This window comes from Ixodes scapularis, unplaced genomic scaffold (assembly GCF_016920785.2).
Source record: "Ixodes scapularis isolate PalLabHiFi unplaced genomic scaffold, ASM1692078v2 PGA_scaffold2__306_contigs__length_199485367, whole genome shotgun sequence".
NCBI classification, from domain to species: Eukaryota; Metazoa; Arthropoda; class Arachnida; order Ixodida; family Ixodidae; genus Ixodes; species Ixodes scapularis.
The window spans coordinates 4,896,265-4,920,707 of NW_024609857.1; the positions used below are offsets into that span (position 1 = coordinate 4,896,265).

The following is a 24,443-nucleotide window of genomic DNA, read 5'->3' on the forward strand; positions in this document are numbered from 1 at the left end:
TCTGGCTCGCACCCGAAGGGTCGTGAGTTCGAATCCCGCCTGAAATTATTCGAAATGTTTCTTTAAGGTGAATTAATTACTTTATAAAGGGAAATCATTCGAAGCGTGCGGCGACCTTTAATTTGCATTATATGTCATGTTTTTTAAATCACTTTCATTCTACGCGTGACGTCACGTTTCACGTGAGGGTTGTTTGAAATTTCCGCGCGAGGTCATGTGGCTGTGATGTGGTGACCCTACCGACCAATCCTGGATGTTCGCGTCGCGCCACCGACATCGGCTTTCCTGCGACACGAGGTCCTGAACACTATCACGTTCCAAAAGGCCCATTGCCTTTAGGTTCCTAGGCATAGGTACCCTGGTCGTCTTGGTAGATTTCTGTGCATGCCCGGGATAGAACAATTCTCTTATGCCTACGAACTGGAGGCTACCCTGCTCATCCTCAGCAACATTATTTTGCTCTTTCCCTCTCGAAACTAAAAATCCGTCGCTTGTTTCCGTAAAAGAAGTCATTTTGTTTAAGGTATAATACAAAGGCAAGCGGGCAGACAGAACTGCGCGGATGACCTGAATCAGCGAGCGTTCAATGAACTCAGCCGCCATGTATTCCCCATACCGGCAGAAGCGCCGCTGGATTTCTCTCTTTGAGGCCAGGCATTTTGTGCCGTTATTTTGATTCTGGTTACATTGGAGCCACCGCAGCTCTCGAAATTCTTCCCCGAGTAAAATTCGAAAGAACCGCGGCTTCGTCGCTGAAGCCTTCCCTGGCAGATTGGCACGGGATGCGAATCGAGCTTCACGTGCGCTGTGTCGCGGTTTTCTCAAATACGGTTTTCTCTTCGAGTGTTGCGAAAGCTACGGGCGCTATGTCATATATCGTTGGGTGGTGCTGATATCGCTTGGCAGCACGTGCAGCAAAGCAGCAACCGAAGCCGCAAGCTCGGACTCGCAGTCTTCACATCGGTTCACGGTAACCGTAGAGGATTTAGCGCCGCGCCCGTGGATTTCCCTCGTAGCTGCGCACTTGTGCGTAACGACTTCGAGTGCTCGGGACACACACATTTCTCTGGTCCGACGACCTGCGTCCTCCGTGTCCGTGTGTAGGAACCTTTAGAGGGACCGTGAAGTTCATCTGGAAGTTTAGTTTCAAAGAGACATCCTGTCTGTTCCAGGTAATGTTGACGACGTTTTAGCCCCAAGTTGCGTTGGCGCGCCGCGCACGTTACTTGAACAGATTGAGCAATAATCACGCCGTGATCGATGACATCAATTGTGGCTCGTCAGATGATTGGTCCGAATGAATGGAGTCTTCGTTTTCGATCGTGAGTCGGTAAAAAAAAATCATTAAAAACAAAACCCACATATTTTTGTCAGAAAGGTTTACAGGAATAGAAACAAAATAGTATTTCAGTACCCGGATGTGTGGACTGAAATTGCCGAGGTCCTTTCACTCACAAATATTGGGCAAAGTGCCTTAACAAAAACAACAACAAAAAAAAAAAAAACGCTTCTTTGCCCAATATTTGAACAAAGAAAAAAAAAGAAAAAAGAACATAAGAATTTTTTTTTTTTTTAGTAGAAAAACAGGATTGGCGTATTATTGTGTTTTGTTCGTTTTGTCAAGCGATTGTTGGTTCCGGACGTGAAGGGAGCTGCAGAAACTGTTCCAGTCTGACGCGCTGCAGTTTCCGGTACTCCTCCGGGTCCATGGTAAAACTCGCCTTCATTGCCACTTTTAAAGGTCCGGAAACGAAAGTTTAGCTCTGATTTCTTCGTTTACTTTTATTTCTTTGTTTACGCAACCGAAGCCTGTTTGGCTCGCAACCGAAGGGTCGTGGATTCGAATCCCCGCCGAATAATCTTCAATATATATATATATATATATATATATATATATATATATATATATATATATATATATATATATATATATATATATATATATATATTTTACTTTGTTAGGTGAAATCCTTTGAGGCGTGCGACGGCATTTCTTTCGTATTACCTGTCAGGTCCTTTTATCCCTTTCATTCTACGCATGAGGTCACGTGAGCGTTGTGGGTTGTTCGAAATCCCCGCGCGAGGTCGTGTGGCTGTGACGTCGTGTCCCTGTCGACCAATCCTGGATTTTGGGGTCACGCCACCGACGCCGGCTTTTCTTCCACGCCACCGATTTTCTGCGACACGAGTTCTTTAACGCTATCGCTTTATTAGGCTGAAATTATCTCAAGCGTGCCGAAACGCGTTCACAACAGTTGGCACAATATTTCAACTAACCAATACACGGAAAAAAAGACAAACAAACGTACAGTAAGTTTATTACACAGACACTGCAAAAAATATAAAAAAATTGAAAAACAATTTTGGCGTCAACTATTTTGTGTTTTGTTGTTAAAGCGAGCTTAGCTTTCCCAGTGCTCCAACTCTGTCCAATCTAGTTGCGCGGGCGTATGTAAATGAAGCGCAAAAGGCTAAGCCCCGTGCTCTCGCAGCAAGGGTCCTCTGTTGCGCTTTTTGGACTGCCACGGCGGCTAGGGAGAAGGAAGTGACGTCAACAACGCAGCAAGCGCAGATTGGGTGTTGATTGGCGAGAGTCGCTGATGACGAATTTCCGCGGAAGAAAACAAAGCTCACTTTTTCTTTGTTTTCTTCCGCGGAAATTCGCCATCAGCGACTCTCACCAATCAACATCCGATCTGCGTTTGGTGCGTTGTTGACGTCACTTCCTTCTCCCTAGCCGCCGTGGGAGTCCAAAAAGCGCAACAGAGGGCCCCAGTGCGGGGCACAGTGAAAGCTACGCTAGCCTCGACGATGTAGCATAGAATAGTCGACGCCGAGTTTAATCTTCGTTAAAATATCTTCAAGGGACGCATGCTTATACAAAAGCTGAAAACAATTCAGGCTGTCCATGGCCGGCGAGTCCTTGCCCGTTGCACCTGCGACCAAACACGCGCCAGCGGTGCACCACGTGACCCTTTCCATGGAACACAAAGCGCCGGCAAGCGGCGCTTTTGTTTCCCTCGCTTCGTTAACTTTTTCATCGATGAATCTATGGCACGATGAGCACGCTGTACGCATCAAGAATACAAATTCATGCTCTCTGACACGTGCGGAAACAAGAGTGGCTTCGCGACAGTTTTCGAAATATTAGCGTCACCACAGTCCGCACAGCTTAGACGATCTTAAATTATAATATTAGTGGTAGGGCAGATTAATTAATCGACGTGGTGCTGCCCGCACACGCGTGAAATTTCAATATATTTTGTTGGGATGTCCGAAGCACTATTGCCATTTTAGGAGGGTCCCAAGAAGGCTTGCTAGAGTCGCTTTTCTTGTTCTATTTATTGGTATTGCCTCTTTTTTTTTTGAATCCTCAGTCTTCTCATTGCGCCCGTGCACAAACCTCGGAATTGCAATACGTGTTGAAATGTCGAGCTGCATCACTGTACATGCAATAATTTTTTTTTTACAACGGTGTAATAACTTGCCGTGTCTCAAAACAGGCCTTGCGCAAGCTCTACAAAGTCCTAAGAAAAAAAATGAAAGGCGTCTACCAATCCCTGTATTGCGACACCAGAGCGCAGCTCTTGAGGAGTAGGAGGGGAGAGGATGACCCTCCTCCTTCTTTCCTTCTCCCCTCTTCCTGCCGCTGATTTTGTTCATGGGTGACGTGACACCAAGTCGTGACGTCATTTTCCCCGCTAAATTTTGCGGGGAAAGTGAATTGGTGTTGAGGTCACGTGACACCAATTTCCCCGCTAAATTTAGCGGGGAAACGTCCCATAATGCAACGCGCGTTGTTACGCCGACACCGCGCCGCTCAGCCCGCAAACGGGCGTCTAAGAGCTAAGCTCTAAAATGTAAGCTTTCTAATATATTTCTTTTTTTTGCTACGTTTTCTCGGAGTACAAAAGGGTGTGTGTGTCGATGGCTTGGTGGGCGGCTCGAATCGGCTATTTTCCGCTGTCGGCGAGCATCGTCTCGGTTGGTTCCCTTTTCCGATTCGGACATCCAATGTGGGTTTACTTCTGGAATAAGGCCTGTTTCCCTCCTAGAAGACTTCTCTCGCTTTGATAATCGCGAGGTTGCACACGCTCTCTTTCTAGAGGCAAGTAAGGCCTTCCGTTCGGCACATCGTGAACTGCGTAGAAAAAAACTTAAAGGACGTGGTCCTTTTATCAGGCTACTAACCAGCTACTTCGTGCTCGGTTTGTTGCAATTGATAATTAGTTTAGTTGAAAACTGTTTTTCTTTTTAATCGGGGGTACCTTAGGGGGAAGGAGTGAAAGATTGTGGGAGAAAGATGTGAATAGTGGGGGTGGAGGTTGCCCCCAGTGTGTTTCCTGCTGACTGGTCCCAGCGCAGACGCCAGAGCCGTCAGAAAGGGGGCCCCAGCGAAAGCAGAGCTGCGTGTCGAGGGTCGGGCGTCACCTCTTCGTCGAGGGAGGACCGAGCTGGTCTCTTCGTGCTGTCGGCTTCTTCGGATTGTCACCAAGCACACCAGTCCAAAACACTAGCGGCGGCTTCGAGTTCTCATGCCGTTCCTTTCGTTCTGGCAGGAAAATAGACGACCAAACCCGGCGGTCGCTCTTCCGCCTTAACAATGTCGCGCAGTGTACTTTTGGCAGAGATTGCGCTCATTATTACCGACAAAATTAGCGCCCCTCCACCCCTCAAAAAAGAAAAGCCTTTTTTATATCTCTGTGTATCTCCGAATTCCGGGGGGAGAGGGCTCTGGGGCCACCGTGAGAGTGTCGGCCGGGCGGGAGGCGGGACCGAGTGGCCTTCTTTTGTGTCGGCGGCCGCACGAGGAAAGTGGCGTGGAGCTCGGCGATGGCAGCGCCGATTGCGGGCGTGCGGTAACGGGCTCCGTAACGGGCCCTTGAACCGGGCGCCGACCTGGTTCGCCGAGGGGTCAAGTGCTCGCCGAGGACGCCGCTCTCGCCGCCGAGGGCGTCCGACAAGCACGACCCGCCGGCGGATCGCGTCCCCCTCGGATTGTGGGCCACTCGGCTCTCCGAAGCTGCGCCAAATCGCCTCGGAGCCTTTGTTGACTCCGTTTTATGGCTTCGCTCTCAAAACACCGCAAAAGGGGTTTGTTGCGAGAGTAGCAAGATGTACCGAACTGATCCTTCTCCCGGTGGAGAAAGGGAGGGTTATGAGATGGAAACGAAAGATGGAAAAAAACGGGAAAGGCTATTCCACGTGCGGAGAAAATGTTTTTTCGGAGACGGAGAAAATCGAGCTGAGCGCCGACATGTTTCTTTCCTGGCGGCGGAGAAAAGCTCGGCACAAAACCCTCATTTGCGGAGAAAAGCTCACCGGGCTTTTCACGGATGCAGAGGAAAGGTCGCCTAGGAATCTGTGAACCCAGGCTTCGCTTAACTGAAATACAATAATTCGATTGAAGTATGTTTGGGTGCCATATGGACGTGAATTTATTCTGCACCTTACCAGCTGTGAAATATATATATCTATATATATATTTTTTTTATCTTATGCCGTACACCTTTTAGGTTACCAAATTTGGTTGCGCGATTAAAATAAATAAAGTGTTCGGATAGAATGTAAATAAAGGATAGCGTGGGAAAGTTTAATCAGTGCGGTAAACTGCGGTTTTGTTCCTGGATCGTTATAGGTTGAAATACCTTATAGGTAGCGACGGGCACTGAATAAATAAACGAAATCCTTCAATCTACATATTTCTCCTTTTTTCTAAGATTTCGATCGACAAATAGATGGTCTGTTTTTTTTTCTTCTCCATCCAGGATACGTCAGAACTGAGTATCGAAAGAGTCCGGCGAAAACAGCCGCCATGAAAGAGGGCTGCAGCAGCTCCCTTCTTTCGGGTGTAGAATGTAGAGTGGCTACGGAGCTAGAATCCGCAAACGACGGCAGTACAGACCACGCAGGCACCTCGCCACCCCGGACGCACGCGTCGTGCGGTAGTCGTGCGACCGCCGTCGTTTGCGCATTCTAGCTCATAACGCTAACCACTCAATGTTTTTTTTTTTTGTTTTTTTTTGTGCGAAAGCATTAACTGTTTCATGGAGCGAGCCGACATCATCGGCTTCAAACGACCCCTTAAAACTTTTCTCCAAGTGCAGCCAGCCTGCAGCGATGAAACCGCGCGAAAAGCCTGACAACGGCACCTAGTTCCCCGCTTCGGTCTCATTGGCTGGCGCGGGTCGACGAGGCTCCCATTGGCCACTACGCGTCAGTTTACACGACCGCTCACCCCATGGCGCTGCGTGTCGGTCAACGCGCCGTTAACACGGAGCGCCCAAGGTCACCAAGGGAGTACGCGCGCTGATCGGCGACGAAAAGTACGCAGCAGACGAAATAAGGGAGGGAACGAGCGGCTTGCATGCTTTCGCATTCACAATTCATAAGAAGCGCTTAGGTGTACTTCGAGCCCTTTTTTTTTTATTTGTCTAAAGTGTTTTATCCGATTCGATATGGGAACGAATTCTCCATCAAATGAACATTGAATTGATAAGGACCAGCTAGTGTAAAAGCTTATTTTGAGCTCTTCTCCGTGTCCGTCAAATGACTGGGGTGCACTTTCCTTCGGACCCGTACAAAGAGTGGGTGAGCTATTCTCCGGGATTCGTTTTTCCCATTCGTGACGTCACCACCAGGATTTGGTTGGCCGTGACATGGCCAGCTGTCATCCTGGCTATTTATCGGCCCTCGCGAACTACCAGTTTGATTCTGTCCTTAAAAAGCGCGGTGGCATCTTATTGCGGCTATTCGCGTCTGACAGAATTGATCATATTAAAGACGTCACGAAGACCGCTCGACCAATCGTGGAAAAGAGCGACGCTTGTGGTCGCGCAAGTCGCCAATAGAGGCAATACTCACGAGACGCCGTATTGTTGGCCGTTTTTCGCAGCGCAAGGACAAAAAGATGACAAGCGCTACTCACAACTGGTATTTTTTAGACGAGAGCGAAGCGTGAAATGTGATGATTGAAAATTACGGGAAACGATCTGCCTTTGGATCTTGCAGATGGATGTACACGTTTTCAGATTAGTTTAGTTTAGAGCATCATAACCGTAAAATGCTGGCTGTTCACACTTGTTGTTTTTAGACTGGTGACTACTGTTCAAAGCCATTTGCTCCAGTGACGTCTAACTCAGTTGGTAGAGTGCTCCACTGGAAATGGCGAGGTCTCTGGTTCGAATGCCAGAACCAGGCGGATTTTTTCAGTCGCGCAACAGTTACCTAGCTGTCGTTGGATATTTGTGTTTGCTCTTTGTACCCCTTGTTCCCCTTCTCCGGGGATTATTAGAAATTGCTAAAAATTTCTAATTTTTCCTACCCGTGTACGGCACCGGCGGGAAGCAGAACGCGAGATTCGGGAAGCCGAGAAGCGGCTTTTCCAGTCTCCAGCGAATGAGATCTCTTTTTCGCAGCTTCAAGATTGAAAGTTCTTTTACAGTCTGTGCTCCGCGGTACACTGTACGAAGTGTACCGGAGAAATCTTTTTCTCTTTTTGGTGGCGGCAACAATGCGCTCCCCGGCAGCAGTGGAGGCGAACCACGTCCAAGGAGCTTTTGGGCCACCTGTATGCTCAGAGTGTCACACGAATCATTCCCGCCTTAGAATGCTTCCGAGCCGCCTGCTGAGTCTGCAGCTGGAGCAGCTTCGAGAGAATCGCAGACTCGAGCCGGCTCTGGGCCACTCCGTCCAAGCGCTAAGAATATCCAGACAACTAGGGCACATTCTGGCCGAAACAGTCAGTCATTTGGTCTTCACAATGGCTTCATTGATATTTGTTTTTCGTATACACTGTGGTGTAGGGTGGTATCATCAGCTTTGGACAGTGGAAGCCGTCGCATCTAGGTACTCTCGGAGTTCCAATTACGCGGCGCGGTCTGTTGAAAACGAATCGTCTGGAAGTTCACGCCGGGGTTTATACGTGACTTTCGATACGCTGCTATTCGTGTCTGGTATTATGGAGTTTGAGGGAGCAGGTTTTGAGCTCCATTACCTTCAACTTAACTTTCAAATTTTTTTCTCTCCAGTGGAGAAAGGGAGGGAGAAAAAAAAAATCACAGTTGTCGCTCGACATGGTTTTGCTCCCCACCAGCTTCACAGAACAGTACACATGGTAAGGAGTTTCACGACATCAACATACAACCATAAAAAAAAAAAAAAAAAAACGGCACAGACCATAACCCATAAAATATTCCCCTACCCGAGGATGATCCTATTCAAATAAACAAAGAAAGACCTAATATACTTTCTGTTGAAACTCATAAAGTTTATTCCACATCTGTGCCTCCTATTTAATACATTTGGTAGCGAAAACTGCAGCATCTGGAAGCGATAGTCTGTTCTTCATCGAGGCATTGACCAAGTATCAGTCTTATGTAGTAACGCGTTACTAGTAACGCGTTACTGGAACTTCGTTACTTTTTTGGTAACTTGTAGCTGTAACGAGTTACTTTTTAAAAATGTAACTTGTAACTGTGGTTCTATTACTTTTTCCGAGGTAACGATGAAAGTAACGACGTTACTTTTGTCGTCGTTTTCCAGTTTTGTATGAATAATATATCACTGAACGAGTACAATTTAGCCATTCTTTGCGCTTTCCAAATTGTCTGTTCCGACATTTTGAGTGTCAAGTTATTTTTTACACAAACTTGCGAATACGTTCTTTCTCGCCAGTCACTATCCGAATTTAGCCACGTGCAGATTTGGTGAAAAAAAGAAAGTAGTTATCTTTAGCACGCGCTTGTACTTTGTGACTGAACACTTACATCTTGGTATCTCAAAGAACGATCTCTTTTGCGGTTTTGTTTTTCTTTTTTCTGCGCAAACGCTTTTTAATCGGGTGAATCAAACATGCATCTCCAATACAGGCGGAGGGCACTGCGCATGTTTCGTGTTTTGATTTGCGCCACTACTCCGGTGTAGTGTCAACAGGCGAGGCAAAATTTACTGCTGTCTGCGCGGGCTTTGTTTCTGGCTTGCCGGGTACGAACTGAAATATGTCCAGGGACTCTATGAACCCAGCGCAACCGTCAACGAGCCAGCAATGTGCTAGTGCTACCGAGGATGTTGACAAGAACAAAGAAGAACTACCATGGCCGGCGAGATTATTTTGCTGTGGTGGAGGTGGTTGCTAACAACTTGACCGCAGGAAACGGCACTCTGTTGCCTCAACGCCTACCCGGCAATCAAACACCTGTTCCGGCGAAACAACACAGGTGACAGCAATGCCAACCAGCGCGTTAGACGAGCGCCTGTTCAGCGAGGGCAGGGTCGTGTTCGTTATCAAACAAGGGAAACTCTCAGACACTAATTTCGAGAAGCAACTGCTGCTAACTTACAATATGAAGTAAAAAGCACACTTTTTAATTTTTGTGCAAATAAACTTGGTGAAAAGCGTTTTCTAGTTTTTCCTACATTTTTTTTGTGTTATAAAAAAGAAACTGAAAAGTAACGTAGTTACTTTTTAAAAGTAACTCTAACTAACGAGTTACTTTTTTGTTGCGGTAACTGTAACGGTAACTTCGCTACATTTTTCTGAAAGTAACTGTAACTGTAACGAATTACTTTTTAAAAGTAATTTACCCGAGACTGCCAAATATCAACACAACGGCTGGAAAATGCAAGCACCCATTGTTTCATATTACCGATGGATGGAGAAAACCATTTGATTTTGGCTTACATACATCTGATAGGTAAGAAGAAGTTTATAATTGTTCCGTAATTGGCACTATAACAAGATTTTTCAATAATGGTAGGGTGCGAGTATTGAATTCCGCATTGCGCATAGCTCGAATGACACTGCAAAACATGTAAGCGGTACATATTTGTTGCAGTTGTGTTTCCAGAAAACAGTAATTATAGCACATGTAAAAAAATAAAAGACGTTTCCAAATCTTTGCAACGCGAAGTTAAAGCGCAGCTCTCGAGGTATTTTCCTTTTGCGATATACCGTGCTAAACAATTTCAGAAAGAAATATACATATATATGTGCAAGTGTAGATCCCTCTCGATCCTCACATACTGGTTCGGCACCCTCCTCTTCTTCCGTATCATCCCCACCTTTTCTTCCGTATTCTCCCCTCCTCCTCCTCTGTACCCTCCCCTCCTCCATACCCTTCCCTGCCCCCACAGCTTCCCCGCTAACTTTAGCTGGAAAACTGACGCCACGGGACCTCAACACCAATTCAACTTCCCCGCTACATTTAGCGGGGAAAATGACGACGTGCACATAACCTGATGAGCAACTTCCACCAAAAAGAGCAAACTGTTGTCGTCTGCGTATATTATAAAGTCTGCTGGATCGTTTCTGGCTGCTATATCATTCATGTATAAGGTAAAAAGAAGGGTTCCGAGGATGCTTCCCGGTAGCACCCCTGACGTCGGTTTCTTCGGGCTAGAGCGCTGTCTATCTATTACGACACTTCTATGACGATATTTGAGAAACTTCTCATTGTTGAGGCGACACCTCACTCACGGTATGCATTAAATTTACCGAGCAAAGCCATATGGTCTAGACCATGGGTCTCAAACTCATTCGAGTCTGGGGGTCAGATTGCGGACTGCCGACATGACCAGGGCCAACCGGGGGGGTGCAGATTTTGCGATTTTGGTACCAAAAAAGAAATAAATGGACAAACAACAGTGGTCTTTGACGTTGCAAAGCAGCCGACTGTCCCAGCGACACCCCGGTGATTTTCTAGACAAGGAGCCTCGTGCCTTCTGCTTTTTTCAAGCTCATCCTTTTGCCATTTTTAACTTTCATAGGAATATACGACTTCCTTCGACCCCCACCTGATGTTATAAGGAGAGGAAACAGCACTACGCCAACGCAGTGGCCGTTTTTGTTAGAACGAGAGCCAACACACCGTCCTTACCCTGTAGCACAATTCACTAGGCTCAACAGGCATAGAAATATTACCTTTTCGTATGGCAGGCGATCCCGGGCGATCTTTATGATAATAATGATTTATTTTCTGGTAGTGTCCAATGAAACAGCCATAGAAGCCTTTTTATTGGCACACTGAAAACAAAAATAGAAACCAGAGCATTGACCGAATACAGCATTATAAGCAGCAGATTAGCAGCCTTACGAGAGAATACTCGTATTTTAAAGGCATCGTCTGACAGCTAGGCAACCAAGATCTTAGCTTTATCTTTGGCAGTTGCTGCTGCTGAGCGAGACTTTGTACAGGTGAGGTGCCTCCTTGACCATACTGGGCTCGCAGCCTGCGATTGCCATTCCGGTTGATTTACACGAGCAAGGGCTGCGAAGCAAATATTTGTTCGAAGCAATACTTCATAAAAAATACAAAAAAAAAACAGCAACATAATAGTGCAAAATGTGTGAACACGTTGTGTGAGCAGAGCTCCTTTTCGAGCGGGAATGAATCGACTATATAAAACTATTATTTCTGGCACATGTGGTGCTCAGGCATGGGAACGGGAGCTCGCAGGCCCGGCAGGCTCGCGGGCCGCATGTCTGAGATCCCTGGTTTAGAACGTCGAAAGCTTTCGAAATATCAATAGAAAGACACCCAGGGAAATAATTTTTTTTCTCTCTTATTTTATGCGATAAAGCCGTTGCCTGGTGTGTTTGTCAGTTGGTTGGAGCACAATTTTCTCTAGCACAAGTGGTGAAGGAAACGTCTTTATTTCTATTGCAGATAGCTGTTAAGTAGGGTAAAAGTTTTTTTTCAAGTATAAAACAATGAAAGACGTTTACAAATCCCTGTAATGCCGATTTAGAGCGCAGCTCTTAAAGAGGAGGAGGGAAGGCTAGGGAGGAGGAGGAGGTGCATCCCCTCCTCAGTACCCTTGCCTCCTCCTCCTGAAGAGCTGCGCTCCAATTGGGCTTTACAGGGTGATCTAAACGTTTAACACTCCTATACCCACCTTCTCGTAGTCTCAACAGAGACTGATAGCATTTTGAAATAAATAAATAAAAATAAACATAAATCTTATCTTATACCTTAAATTTGTATGGTATAAATTTCTATATTTGTATAAGATACTTAAGCTTGACGCACCCTTGATTTTAAGCGCGATTTCTTTTTGTGTACCTCAGAAGCGTGTAGGATTTTCGTGTATTTTCTACCCGCAGAAAGTTGGTGTCCGATCTCCAATGGCACGCCTACAGCTCCTTCGTAATAACGATAGGAGTGATGTAGACTTGTTTTCACCACTTTTTCAAACGAGCCTTGCTGGCCGTTTACAAAGAGCCGTGGTCTGTTCTTTTATGTAGTTTCGTTTATTTACTTTTACCTTTGCAAAATGACGTCCTGCTTGTTTGTTTGTATCTGCTCGGTCATTGATTATTATATATGTGCGCACTATTAAGGCTTCGAGATGTTTGTGGCCACATTAAGCAGAATAAATTCAATATCAAATGGCTCGCCTTTTTAAAAGTCTTGAAACAAAAAAAAAAAAAAAAAAAACAAGAAAAAAAAACATCGATTTGGCCTTTATTATTCGAGGTTTTGGAAAAAAAAGTGCATAATTTCCGTCAATTGAGTAACTGTAGCGAGTCCTTTTCAAAATCCATGTTGGCAGCTGTCCAGTAAGCTGTGCTGCTCAGCTAAGAACGGATGAATATGTTTGGGAATGATATGTTGAATGAGTTTACAGCATATTTCTGTGAAGGAAATTGGGCGATGTTTGCCGGGAAGCACGAATTACCCTCCTCAAATGTTGGAATTACTTTCACCAATTTCCAGTCATTTGGGATCGAAGAAAGATAAGCAAGAAATAATTGGACAGCTACTCGGCGTATACCTTCTTAAAAACGCATTTTGGAATTTGGTCCGTTCCTCCCGCCTTCGAAAGGTCGAAAACGAGAAGCCATAAAAAAAAAAAAAAAAAAAAAAAAAAATTCACCTCATGATAAGAACACGTCAAGAATTGCCGGTATACGGACGAAGTCGTCACACCCGGATACTCTGCCGTCATGACAAAAAAAAACCAGAAAACAACAACTTTAAAATACATTTCACATGGTTGAAAAAAACCCGAGACTGCGGGTAAACGACACAACACTAAAAAGTCTAAAGAGACTTTTTAGTGTTGTGTCGTTTACCCGCAGTCTCGGGTTTTTTTCAACCATGTGCAATGTACACCAGCTCGTTTGCGCCCTTACTTTTTGTTCAAAATACATTTGCTGTTTCTCTTTTCTATAATAACCCTGTCATCGGTTACCAGTTTAGCCACACCCGATTGGCAAGGTGAAAGTTGCTTCCAAAACTTTTTGGGTGAGTGCTGCAGGAAGCCTGTCATGCTTACGTAAAAATAATAGAGCCGGTTCTTTTTTATCATTGATTTTAGACGTTTGCTCAGGCACCGTAGCTTGTCACGTATACTGCCACTGCCTGCGATTTCCCCACTTGCGCTTCACATCATGAAACTTTGCGTTTTTGATGATTATGTCTGTATTAATCCAAGGTTATTAGTGCGGTTCCTTTTTACCTTTTCTGGAACGTGGCAAGCTATTTTTTTTTGCAGAGTTGATTGACGCTTAGTTTACGATTAAGGCTGAATTGCTGAAAGGCATCATATGAACTATATAGCGCATCTAAAGTAGCTACGTCATTTGCACGATTGAAATCTTTATAGGCGGCAATCTCAAAACGCGCCGTAGGGTTGTCGCATCTCATGGTGACAAACCCACCATGAGATGAATAGATATTCCTAACAAGACACTATACCCCTAAGGATACAGTAGCACACTCTCCCTCAAGAAGAACAGGTCCAATAGAGATTTACTATTCCCTTGGATTCTGGTGAACTTCCGAACGACTTTCGTGAGACCACGTGAAAAGGACACGTCTATTAATGCAGAAGAGAGTAAAACAGCGAGATCGTCGTAGTGATGCGATCCAGTCGACCTCCCAAGATTGAAATCACCCTCAAGTATTACCTTTTTTGATTAAACGTGTAGTTTCATAGGGAAATAATTTAAAATCTGAACGAAGTAAGGCTCCAGCCCGGAGGGCGGTAATCCTCACCTATTAGGAGCTCCGACCTCGATAGTGTGCTCTAAACGCATTCAGTGTCGAAGGTGTCTTCTATTTCGACATAAACAATCTTTATTATAACGGTTACTCCACCCTGGCCACACGATCTTTGATACCATATCCAGAGGGAACGATTGAAGACAGACGGCAGGTCTTCAGTGAGTTGCAAAAATAGTTTTTATTTTAAATAAATCTCCGAGTTCTTTTTTTTATATCCTTTATTATTATTTTTTTTAGACAATGGAGAGTTTTCGTCGATCGTTCCAATAACTCCGATAACGATGCCCGGTACTCCGCCCTTGCGCATGCATCGTATCGTGTCGTTATCGGGGGTATCGGAGGTATGGAACCGATCTACTAAAACTCTCGTGTGGTGTCCTTAGACGAGAGCGTCGAGACGCGTGCAGGCTCTCGTCCAAGCCTTCTTTGATCGTCCCGATGCAGTGAACCGGGTGGACCCTCCAGTTTTCGCTGCAGTCGCTGACAAGGCCATGGGCCCTCGTGGCATCACCCCGCGTATACTGCAGCAGATGAAAACGAATACCGAAGCCAGATGTTTGAGCGTTCCTTAAGCTGTCGCTCACGAGAAGGTCAATGAACTTAATTAAATATAGAAAATGGAAAAAGGCAAGATGAAAGCACGTTGTTTTATTTAGGAAGCTTATTGTTCGACGTAACCCCCTAATGCCGTGGTTCTAAAACATTGATGTCCGGGGACTCTTTCGGGATCAGCCGAAGGGATGGAGGACCCCGCCACCAGGATAAAGGGGTCGATTGCAATCACAAAAGGATAAATTTATAAAACGGGGTGTCTGCAAACTAACCGCGAAGCCCTCAAACGGAGAAGAATCGACTCTACTCATTCGCCACATATGGTACGGTCTGTCGAGCTTTGTGGAACATATAACGTCCATAACAGCAAGAAAGAATTGAATGCTCGTCTTGACCGACGGTCCAGGTCTTCGAGGACCTTAAGAACGCCTCCGGGGAACCCGAAGGGTCGTTGGACCCCCATTGGAGAATCACTGGCCTAATGTGTTGAAACATTTATGGTGCCACGATGAAATGAAATTTTCCGGTAAAAACATGGGTCCTGCTCGTTGAGTCCTTTCATCGCCTTCTCTGACAGGGTCTCAGGAAACGGAAATCTCTCGTGTGTTTTGTTTCCGTTTTCAAAACAGGCTCAAGTCCGACCGCGCCGAGTCTGCGCTGTTCATGATGGACGCATTTCTTTTTATTTGTTTTGCGGATTTGAATCATCCGCAGAAGGGGCAGAGAGAAAGGCACGATGCCTGCCAGCGCCTCTGCCCCCTGCAGTTCATACAGCGGAAATAACATTTCAAACGAGTCACAGTGATAATAAATAACGAGACTGCCATCGTCATAAAAACAAATAGAAACAATTATTATAGAAATATCTGAAGACACATAAAAAACAATGACTCAACTCAAACAACTACACAAGCGGCACAGCTTAAACAATATGGGGCGATATGTTTTTCATAACCCGGAAGTAAAATAAAATTAAAATAAAGATAAAGAAAAAAATAAACCCCGGTTTTTTTACATATCTACTAAAATGTATAAACTTATAAAAGAAAGCGGAAACAAGCTAAATCAAAACCAAAAATCAGGCTACAAAGCCAAAAAATGAGAATTCCGAAGTTTCTTATACCTTAGGCTTCATTGAAAATAAATATAAAGAGATATACATGCCTTATATAGATGAAAATGCGATATCACTACAAACCAGAGCTCGTCTGCAGTATTTTTTGAACTTTGGAAAAGGGGAACTGAAATTAACCTCAATGCCGGGGGAACTTAATAATTTAGTACTCATGTACGATAAAATTTGCCTCCCATAATTTGTCCGTATGCTTGAGATTCTACGTTTCGGGTCTCGTAATGTGTAGGCACTAGAAGGAGGTGTCTGTGTCACTTTGAAGTTGGTGGGCGGCCACTTCTGGAGCGCCTCACTTCTAATTACTGGCTGCGCCTAGTGGCCTTTGGGACGGCAAGTTCGGCCGTGGACACCATTTAGCCTCTCGCGATTTGTTGGCTCGTGCCGGTAAAAATACCCAATTCGGAAGTTCTTGTTCAGGTCGTCATACACTATGCCAACTAGGTGCTTCCTCGACTACGTAACGCAACGAAGCGTCGCAAATGCAGTCGTCTGTAGGATGTTATCGCATAATCATCAGGCGTGGCGCCAAAAACACACGTGTACTTGACGGAATGCGTGACGTTATATAACCTTACGATGAATTAGCGCCATTTCACAAGGAACTGCGTAAAGAGCTCAGAAATGGCTACATATGAGTGGGATTCAAGTAGTGGCTCCGCTAGCAGTCGACGCAGTTGTCCCTGCCGCCAACCCGGAACATTGAGGCGTTCGTCTTCCGCACTTGTTCGACCACCCGCAAGTTGCCGGCGCTATTTTCCTTCTCGTTGCGTACAAACCCCATCTTCCAAGTGGACAGACACAGCCCTACGGATGTCAAGAGGTTTTCTTGGGGTGGATCGGTAGCCGAGTCGGCTAGAGCACAGCAGCTCGGAGCATGTGGAGCGAATGCTCGCGCGGCAGAACCCAGGGATCCTGGGTTCAGTCCCCGCCCCTGCCCGTTTCGATCTGGAAGAGCATCGTACCGGCGTGCGGTCGTGTATCACTACTGCGTGATGCACGTTAAAGAACCTTGGCTATGGTGGGGGCATTGCCCTAGCTAAAGTTATCATCTACAGCTGAAACACCAGACGCCCATTTGTGGCTAACTTCCGGCTCTATAAACATACACACAAGTAACAAGTTTGTGTTCTTTGTTGCCCAAAGAAATCTACCAGCTGCGCACATCTCATCTTTTGACGACTCTCGATATCTTCGCCATTTTGAAAATGTCGCTGCGCATGCGTTCCGTTTAACTGGATGGATGGATGCATGGCGGCTGTTGGCGAAGTGCGATAGTCCTGCAGTAGTCGCGTGAGATATAAATTTTTTATACAGAAAAGCTGTTTATGGCTAGGGTTCCGTGGATTGTTCGTGTGCTTGACCGTAAACTCTACGCTCGCACATAGCCTCCCATATACTGACCAAGCCTGGCAGATCGCCACAAGAAGCGGCCGCCGAAACGGAAAAGGTGGAGCGGCAGACAACGAATGAGAGGAGAGCCACGTGACTGGCGCCCCCCTGCGGCGAAACGCCGAAACACACTTCTCCCGAACGAACAAGTGTGTCTCGGGTCCTCGCCACTGCAAAAGCTGTGCGCTGACGTCCAGGTTCCCCGAGCAATGGCTCTTTGATGCTCTCTGCTACCAGATCCTCGCGCTCCAACTCTGCGACCGGGCACCCTGGCTCCGTCGCCGAACTGCCAGGCTTTGTGAGTATAGAGGAGGCTATGGCTCGCACCGCACCCACGCGGCGCACGTGCCGGCGTGGGAGCGGCGCGTGCGAGCGTCCCAATTTTATGTTAAGCTTCTGCATTTATTTATTTATTTATCCGAAGGGCCCTTTCGGGCATTACATAGGGGGGAACTTTTAACACCAATAATAGAAATAATAAAAACAATGAACAGATAGCCCTAACACACTACGAGCAAGGAAAAGAAAAAAGAAAAAAAAAGCCACGAAGAAACAATTCAAAGTTGTCATGGCGAAGCAAAGCATAGAGAGTGACAATGACTTAGGCTTTGTCTGAGATAAAAGAAATCAAGAAGCCTAAAAAAGCTTGGTAATCCTGTATGACTGCAATGTTACTTGGTAAGGCGTTCCATTCATTAATTGCGAGGTTCAGCGGGGAGTATTTGTATAAGTTAGTACGTGCAAATACTGAATTTACTTTGTTAGAATGATCAAAGCGGGGGAAAATGCGGGTAGCGGACACAATGTGCGTTTGACGGAAAGATAATGAACTATGGTAGATTTTATGAAATAATGAAAAACGTGCGATTCGCCTTCTGGTCGCGAGGGGCATTAAATCTAAGGATTCTTTGATACGGGTGATGCTACTAGTAGGAGAGTAATCGCCTGCTATAAACCGGGCTGCTTTATTTTGTTGTAACTCCAGACTGTTATTTAAGTAAGCTTGGTGTGGATTCCATATCACTGAGGTCTATTCCAGTTTGCTTCTTACAAGGGATGTATATGCCATAAGTTTCGTGTGTTAGTGACATAGTGTTTGTTGAAACATGGCGCGCACACCTGTAACGTCATAACAGTAAAAGTTTTAATTAAAAAAAATATAAAGTAACGTAAAATGAACGTATTACTTTTGAACTGTAATAGTAATACGCTTTTTTGGGGGACTTTTAGCAAACAGTTACCGTGTTCCGCGTATCGTACTACCGGAGCCTTTGAAGCATGCTTTGAAGAGCGCGCCCAGGTAATTCCGGGACAGCGGGGCGCGCACTTAAAAGTAGGCTTCGAAGGCTCCGGCAGTGCGGTACGCAGAACAAGGTAACGGTTTGCTAAAAGGTCCTGCTAGAGAGTTTTAGGGCATTGTTTTTGCACAAACGATAAGATACGACCGGCACTCCGGTACCGACTGCGTATCCGCGAAGTCACTGCTGGCTTACCGTAGTCCAGTGTCCGGACCGTAAGCTGTGATCGTGTTGTCAAAGCAGCTGGTATCAGAAGCGTCTCGACTCGATTATAGAACGGCTGTTTCGCTGTGCGAAGAGTCTTGCCGAAGTTTCAAACCTAAATGAAAGCATCCGTGGTTTTTTCTGTGGACTTTTTCTAAGTTTTTTTCGCGGAATAAAGTAAATATGAACTCATCGTTAAAGAGTTTTAGCGCCACCATTGCCCCGAGGATCGTCTGCTCGTTTAGCAGGTGAACTGTCCATTCACGGTGGGGACGCCGCCGCCACATTTGGCGCTCACATTCTAGCAAAACGAGACAAAACATGGCTAGTTCCGAAAATTGGGCTTCAGGCTATATCTGAAAAGGGAAATGTTTTTCTTTCAGTTCAGTGAAATTACCAAACATTTCTCCCCAAAAAAAGCTTGCCCCCATTTAGCCGTTTTGGAAAACCATTGCGCATTTCCGTTGCCAGGGGGCGCGACCTGCACCGATCGTCTTCGAACACTGTTCTCTAAAATCCGTTTAATGTAAAACACTCGGTCCTATCTCCCGATCTCGATCGTTTGGTCTATCGTTCGTGTTATATTCCGGTTCCCCGGAGCTCTCTATTATCTTGGGGTAGCGCTGGTCGGTAACGCGTTCTTTTTATTTCCATGTAACAAATAAGGTGTTTCGTTACTATTTTGGCAGTCTGATATTTTAGAGTTTAGACCCATGTTACAAATTTAAAAAAAAAAAAAAATTAAAAAACAGGGCGCGGAATAGCCAAAAGAACACACTTTTCGTGTAAGGCTCGTCAAATTATCAGGCGCTGGAGAAAACCAGCCTTCTGTGTAAAGTGCTTCTTTCGAACTCTTTTTGTTCGCGTTCCGCCCTTTGCAAAGCATGCGGGAAGCGCCTCAGCACGCACCTCGTACGCTGCGCCGTCACCATGACAACGAAGGCCGAATGACCTTTTGCGGACGGCGCGTGTGCGCGATGAATGGGTGCGATGGGAGCGAGGGCTGCCTTCATTGTTATGCGGCGCTGAGATGCCTTACTTCGTCAACGGGGCGATCGAAACCGCGCCACTCCCCTCCATGACCAACCGGGCGCCATAATGCAACGCGCGCGGAGTTGCATGCGGCGATTTGCGGAAGCAGTCTCTTCGGAAGGGGTGTGTGCGAACAGCCTCCCGAATATCTCTTTCCGCGTTCCCATCAGCGTTCAGACCACGGTGACGTTGGCTGCTGCCGTCTGTTCTGCAATTCAGAGCGCGAGTAAAACGGGAACAAAATGCACGAAACAATGTTTTTATTCTGCCGCCAACCCAAGATCACCAGATCTCGGTAAAGTGCGCGGAGCAAGCTCGGATCTGCGGTCGTTGTTTGCTCACGTTTTATTCGTATATACATGTTAGCATCCAGCACCAAACCTACAACATAGCCACTTCTTGCATTCCACGATGTTTATTGGTCCATAGATTCAACTGCCAGGCGCGGGAAAAAGCGCGCTTCGTTTTCACCTAGCGCGAGGTCTGAGCTGCGGACTGCATTATTCCAGCTGACCCGGCGTGCCGTACATTCTTGCGTGAACTGCAGGCCTTTCGAACGCCTCCAGCACACGCCCCATGCCTTCCGCCGTGCTTTGGCTGCGCCCGCACGCTCCGTGTGCGAGAGAAGCCTCATCGAAGCCTCACTATGATGTCTTGAGTATGAGTTAATCGAGAGGAATGTGAAGCTCAACTTTCGAGAGTTAACTCCGAGCTTCCACTGTGTTTTTACGCGCACCATCGGAATAGTCCTTGGCAATTGATGATCCTGGTCGTGACGTCACAGAGAGGAAGAGGGAGTCTCGTCTTCACTAGAAGCTGGGAGTAACTTTCAAAGCCGAGTGTTCCTGGCTATAAGCGGCTCCCCTGTCCGCTATTAGAGAGCTTCGCAAAAATCGCCTTGTGCGCCCTGCCATCTTTGTGGAACGCCTTCTGAGCATGCGCTGTTCATCTTTTGTGCGGAATATCGGACGCTGCGTATACGTCCCCAGCTCAGTGACTAAGCATTTTTCCCCGGGTGATAAGCGATGCAGAGGTCTATACACAGCCCATCGCTCAGATTTCAAGCTCAGCACGCGCGAGCTTCGTTCCCTCGGAATAGACACGCGGGCTGAATTTCGAGCACTTGAGTGAAGCCGCTCGGAGGATCAGAAGGGCGTGTGTGCCTCCTTGCCTTCCGCCGTGCATTGGTCTCCACGCCCGAAGCTCACGAGACGCCGAAACGTTATCGGAGCTGCTGGACGACCCGAAAGACCTCCCTGACCTTCCCGCCCCCGACTACGGACGCTGGTGAGCGGGCTGATCGGGCCGCTGCCCTCTTTCCGCTCGCGAAAGAACGCGTCAGATTGCCGCCAAAGTTCCTCTCCCGTGCAGGCTGTGCGCACTTGCACGCATGGCGCCAGGGCTGGACGCCATAGTGCTTCGCGAACACGAGCGCGTCGAAGGATGAACGTGTCCAAATGATCGGTGCTACATGTTGTGCGCAGTGCTGCAGCGACGGTAAAGGCGCTTCTGCGTAGAGCTCTGCAGTACGCCTTCTTCGCGCTCGGAAGGCATCTTCACGGGTTAAAGGGACACTGACGAGGTATTTATGCTCGCCAAGGTTTTTATCTCTACGTGACATATGACAGCCCAACTACCCAGAACACAGCTTGCAGCTCCAAATTCGTTTTCTTTCCGCCCGAAAGCAGCCGATCGAGAACTGGCCGGCTTGAGTCGCGCTCACTCTCTTCTCCGTGATCACGTGCCGTTTTCTATGGTTTAGACACAACCTCCAAAGATAATCAAAGTCGTGGGCACACACTCAATACTAAAAATAGGCTACAAATATGACACCCGTTTTTGTGGCTTCTGAGAAGTTGCAAATACGTTGATTAAAACGAAAAAGAAAGTTGCACAGCCACGTGGTTTCCGGTAACTTTATCCTCCTCTATATTTCTTCTTGCTCCCAAGACCAGTTTTGGTTTCGGTTTCGAGCAATTGCGGTTTTTGCTTCACTAAAATTATACGTGACGCTGTAGCGAAATATTGATTGGGTAGTCTTCTGACGCCATAATGAATCGCCTAGCAAAAAGAAACAATTTCTGGGGGGTGCCAGTGTCCCTTTAAGGCTCGTTCACAGAGTTGCGTTCGAGTGCGACTGCAACCACTGGCGCGCTTCGTTAAAGGGCGATTCCGAATGGAACTGCAAAGGCGTACGGGTTGCTATGGCGACACCTAGGACGAGCCAATGGGGAGGCACGGCACGACGCAACGCAGTGCAACGCGATCGACGCAAATGTGTGAACCAGGCGCGACAGCACTGCGCACATCGCGAGACCTTCGAGCGCCTTGAGAGAAAGAGACGTGAACCAAAGCATTCGGGCTGACCGAGTGGCGCCCCGAGCAGAGCCCACTTTCCCAGGGAAGCGCCTGTACGCGTGAACGGGTACTTCAGTGGCCTCGGGCAGTGACTGGATGCGTGCGCCGCCGATGCGAGGCCACTGTCGCCACGGGAAGCGGCGGCTCTCGCGGGGGTCGACGCCCGCTTAGGCCACCTGGACAGACACCGGGAATTAGTCAGACCCCCTGCCACTCCGACCGTGCGACGCCGGAGAAGGGAGCCACGCGCGCAGACGGCAGAGCCCGGAGAGAGTTCTCCGAAGGCGCCCGGAAGAAGCCCGTGTCCGTGCCTCCCCAAACAGATCGCGCGGGCGCTCTGGAGACTCGCGCTGTCGGAGCTTGCGCGCTACAATCTTCCGGGGCAGTCGGGTCCGGCGCTTGAAAGGAAATATCCCGAAATCCGAAGAACCGGGCCTGGGCGAGATCCTTCGGATGTGTTAGGAACGAGGGTGGGCACATGGTCCATCCGGGGGAACTTGAGCGGCTGCCCCGTGAACCGCACTGAGCCCGCCTAGGACTTCCAGTCCTTGTTGGGGTATTGCGGCGGCGTCTTGACCTCGTAGACCTCGTCCTCGGACGAGTGGTGACTGGCGTGGAACTCCGGCTCGTGGTGGTGGTGGTCCACGTGCACCAGCTTGGGCTTGTGGTGCAGCCGCAGGTGGTGCAGCGGTAGGTGCCCGTGCTTGCCCAGGTGCACCGTGATGCCGATCCTCGGCAGCTTGGGCAGCAGCAGGTGCAACAGCTTCGGCTTGTGGATCGGGATCGGAATGGGCAGCGGCAGCGGCAGCGGCACCGGGATCAGCTTCAGGCTGCGGAGAGACCAAACTGTTCAGACTCGCGCCCAGAGGGCCTCTGGGACGGTCGCACTGAGCGGAAGATCGCCCCCGCATTCACCATGCCAAGGCGGCTCTAACGCAGAAATACTTAGGGATGCTGGCATCCAGCCCGTTTCGATCTGGATAAACGTCGCATGTTCGTGTAGCGCGTGATGCGCGTCAAGATAGCGCTGGCTAAGTAGTTTTAATGCGAAAGCATTAACTGTCCCGTGTTCACGTACAGCGGAGGCACCAGACGCCCACTGAGGTCCTCGTCGCTGTCGAAGCAAACACGCAACGTCGTGATCTCTGTTGAGACCGTTCTGCAACACTGGCTCTATTCTGTCCTGACGTTCGAGAAACCCCTCGACGAGGGTGGAGAAGTATCTCGTCTCTCTTTGTGCTCTTGAAGATACTTGAGGGAACATTTTGGAGTGAAACACATATTCGGATTAGGGGATTTCGGGGCCCTGATCTAAGGTTGCTTCTGAGGCTGTCGTGATAATGATGCTGGTAATATAGACGACAAGGATGATGATAATGACGATAATGATGCTATGACTGATAAACGCAGCACATTTTGGGAAGCCTAAGTTACTTTTTTTTAAATTTTCCCCTTTTTAGCCACTTCTCCGGGGAATGTTACCGCTAAAAAAGCGGCCGAATCCCGCAATCACTTCGTAAATTACTCTTTCTAGGCGAACGGATAAATCTACTGACCGCCACGACTTGCCTTTGTAGCACTTTCCAGAAAGCGCTCTGGATTACAAAGTGCCCAGCTCAATCTTGGCCACACTAGCCCGTATCAGTAGAGCGAGCTAGCCACACGACGACGGAATGTCAATTGTCTGTACGACGCTATCTTTATGGGTTCTTGTCTTCCCTTCCGCCCCCTTCCAGGCCCAAACCCCGCGGGTCACAAAGGACTCGGACTGCTTGGGACCGCGCACATTATGCGCACGAAACAAAACACAGAAGCCTTCACATTAGCGGCCTTTCTGACAAATGAGGTATAGACTGTCTCTCAGAAGGAAAGCCTTCCGATCAATTCGTGTTTTCGTTGGCCGCGTTTCCCCCTCCACTAAGGTCTCCGCAGCGAAGAAGCCGCTACTGCGCCTGCGCGCCGATGGTATTTGGTGGCGCGACGGGGAAAGCGATCTACGAAAACTCTGTAATATAGCGAGTATTGCGGTCCCTTCTCGGTGCACTGTCTTCGAAATCTGTCAGCTACAACGGCAGGCCACTTGCCGGATCGCTTTCAACGCGGAGGGGTCCTACGAGCTCAGTGGTTGCGGAGACAATTCCAGGCGCTCGTTAGAACGATCAAAAATGTTTACATATATAAATAAAGCAAAATTTTGCGTAAGTGCAGCGCACCCTTCTCACCCTCACGCTGCTATTTTGTTTTGTTACCTCGCTTTTTGCCTCCCTTTGTTTCGCGTGGTACCCACTGTATAAGCTGGGGGTTGCCACTACCTTGAGGCGTCGTTGGGGCACTTGGTACAGATATTGGGGAGTTTTAGTAGATCGTTTTCATATGCCCGCTACCGCTATATATAGGGCGCGCGCTTCAGAGCATGCATCGAAGTGGCAGCGCGAGCTCCCGCTACGAATAGCGTGGCCTGAAAACATC

The 24,443-nt window shown here is 47.6% G+C and overlaps 2 protein-coding genes across 2 annotated transcripts in view; one reads left to right on the forward strand and one right to left on the reverse strand.

Moving 5' to 3' along the window:
• LOC8025548 (rho GTPase-activating protein 18) overlaps positions 1-24,443 on the forward strand; it is a 362,823-nt gene that overhangs the window by 192,159 nt on the left and 146,221 nt on the right. The gene's annotated exons all lie outside the window — the stretch shown is intronic.
• Positions 19,947-24,443, reverse strand: part of LOC121046980 — a 40,019-nt gene continuing 35,522 nt past the window's right edge. The window contains exon 3 of the mRNA XM_040501771.2: positions 19,947-22,804. Coding sequence (XP_040357705.1) covers positions 22,507-22,804 — 298 coding nt within the window. The 3' untranslated portion in view covers positions 19,947-22,506. The remainder of the gene's footprint in view (positions 22,805-24,443) is intronic.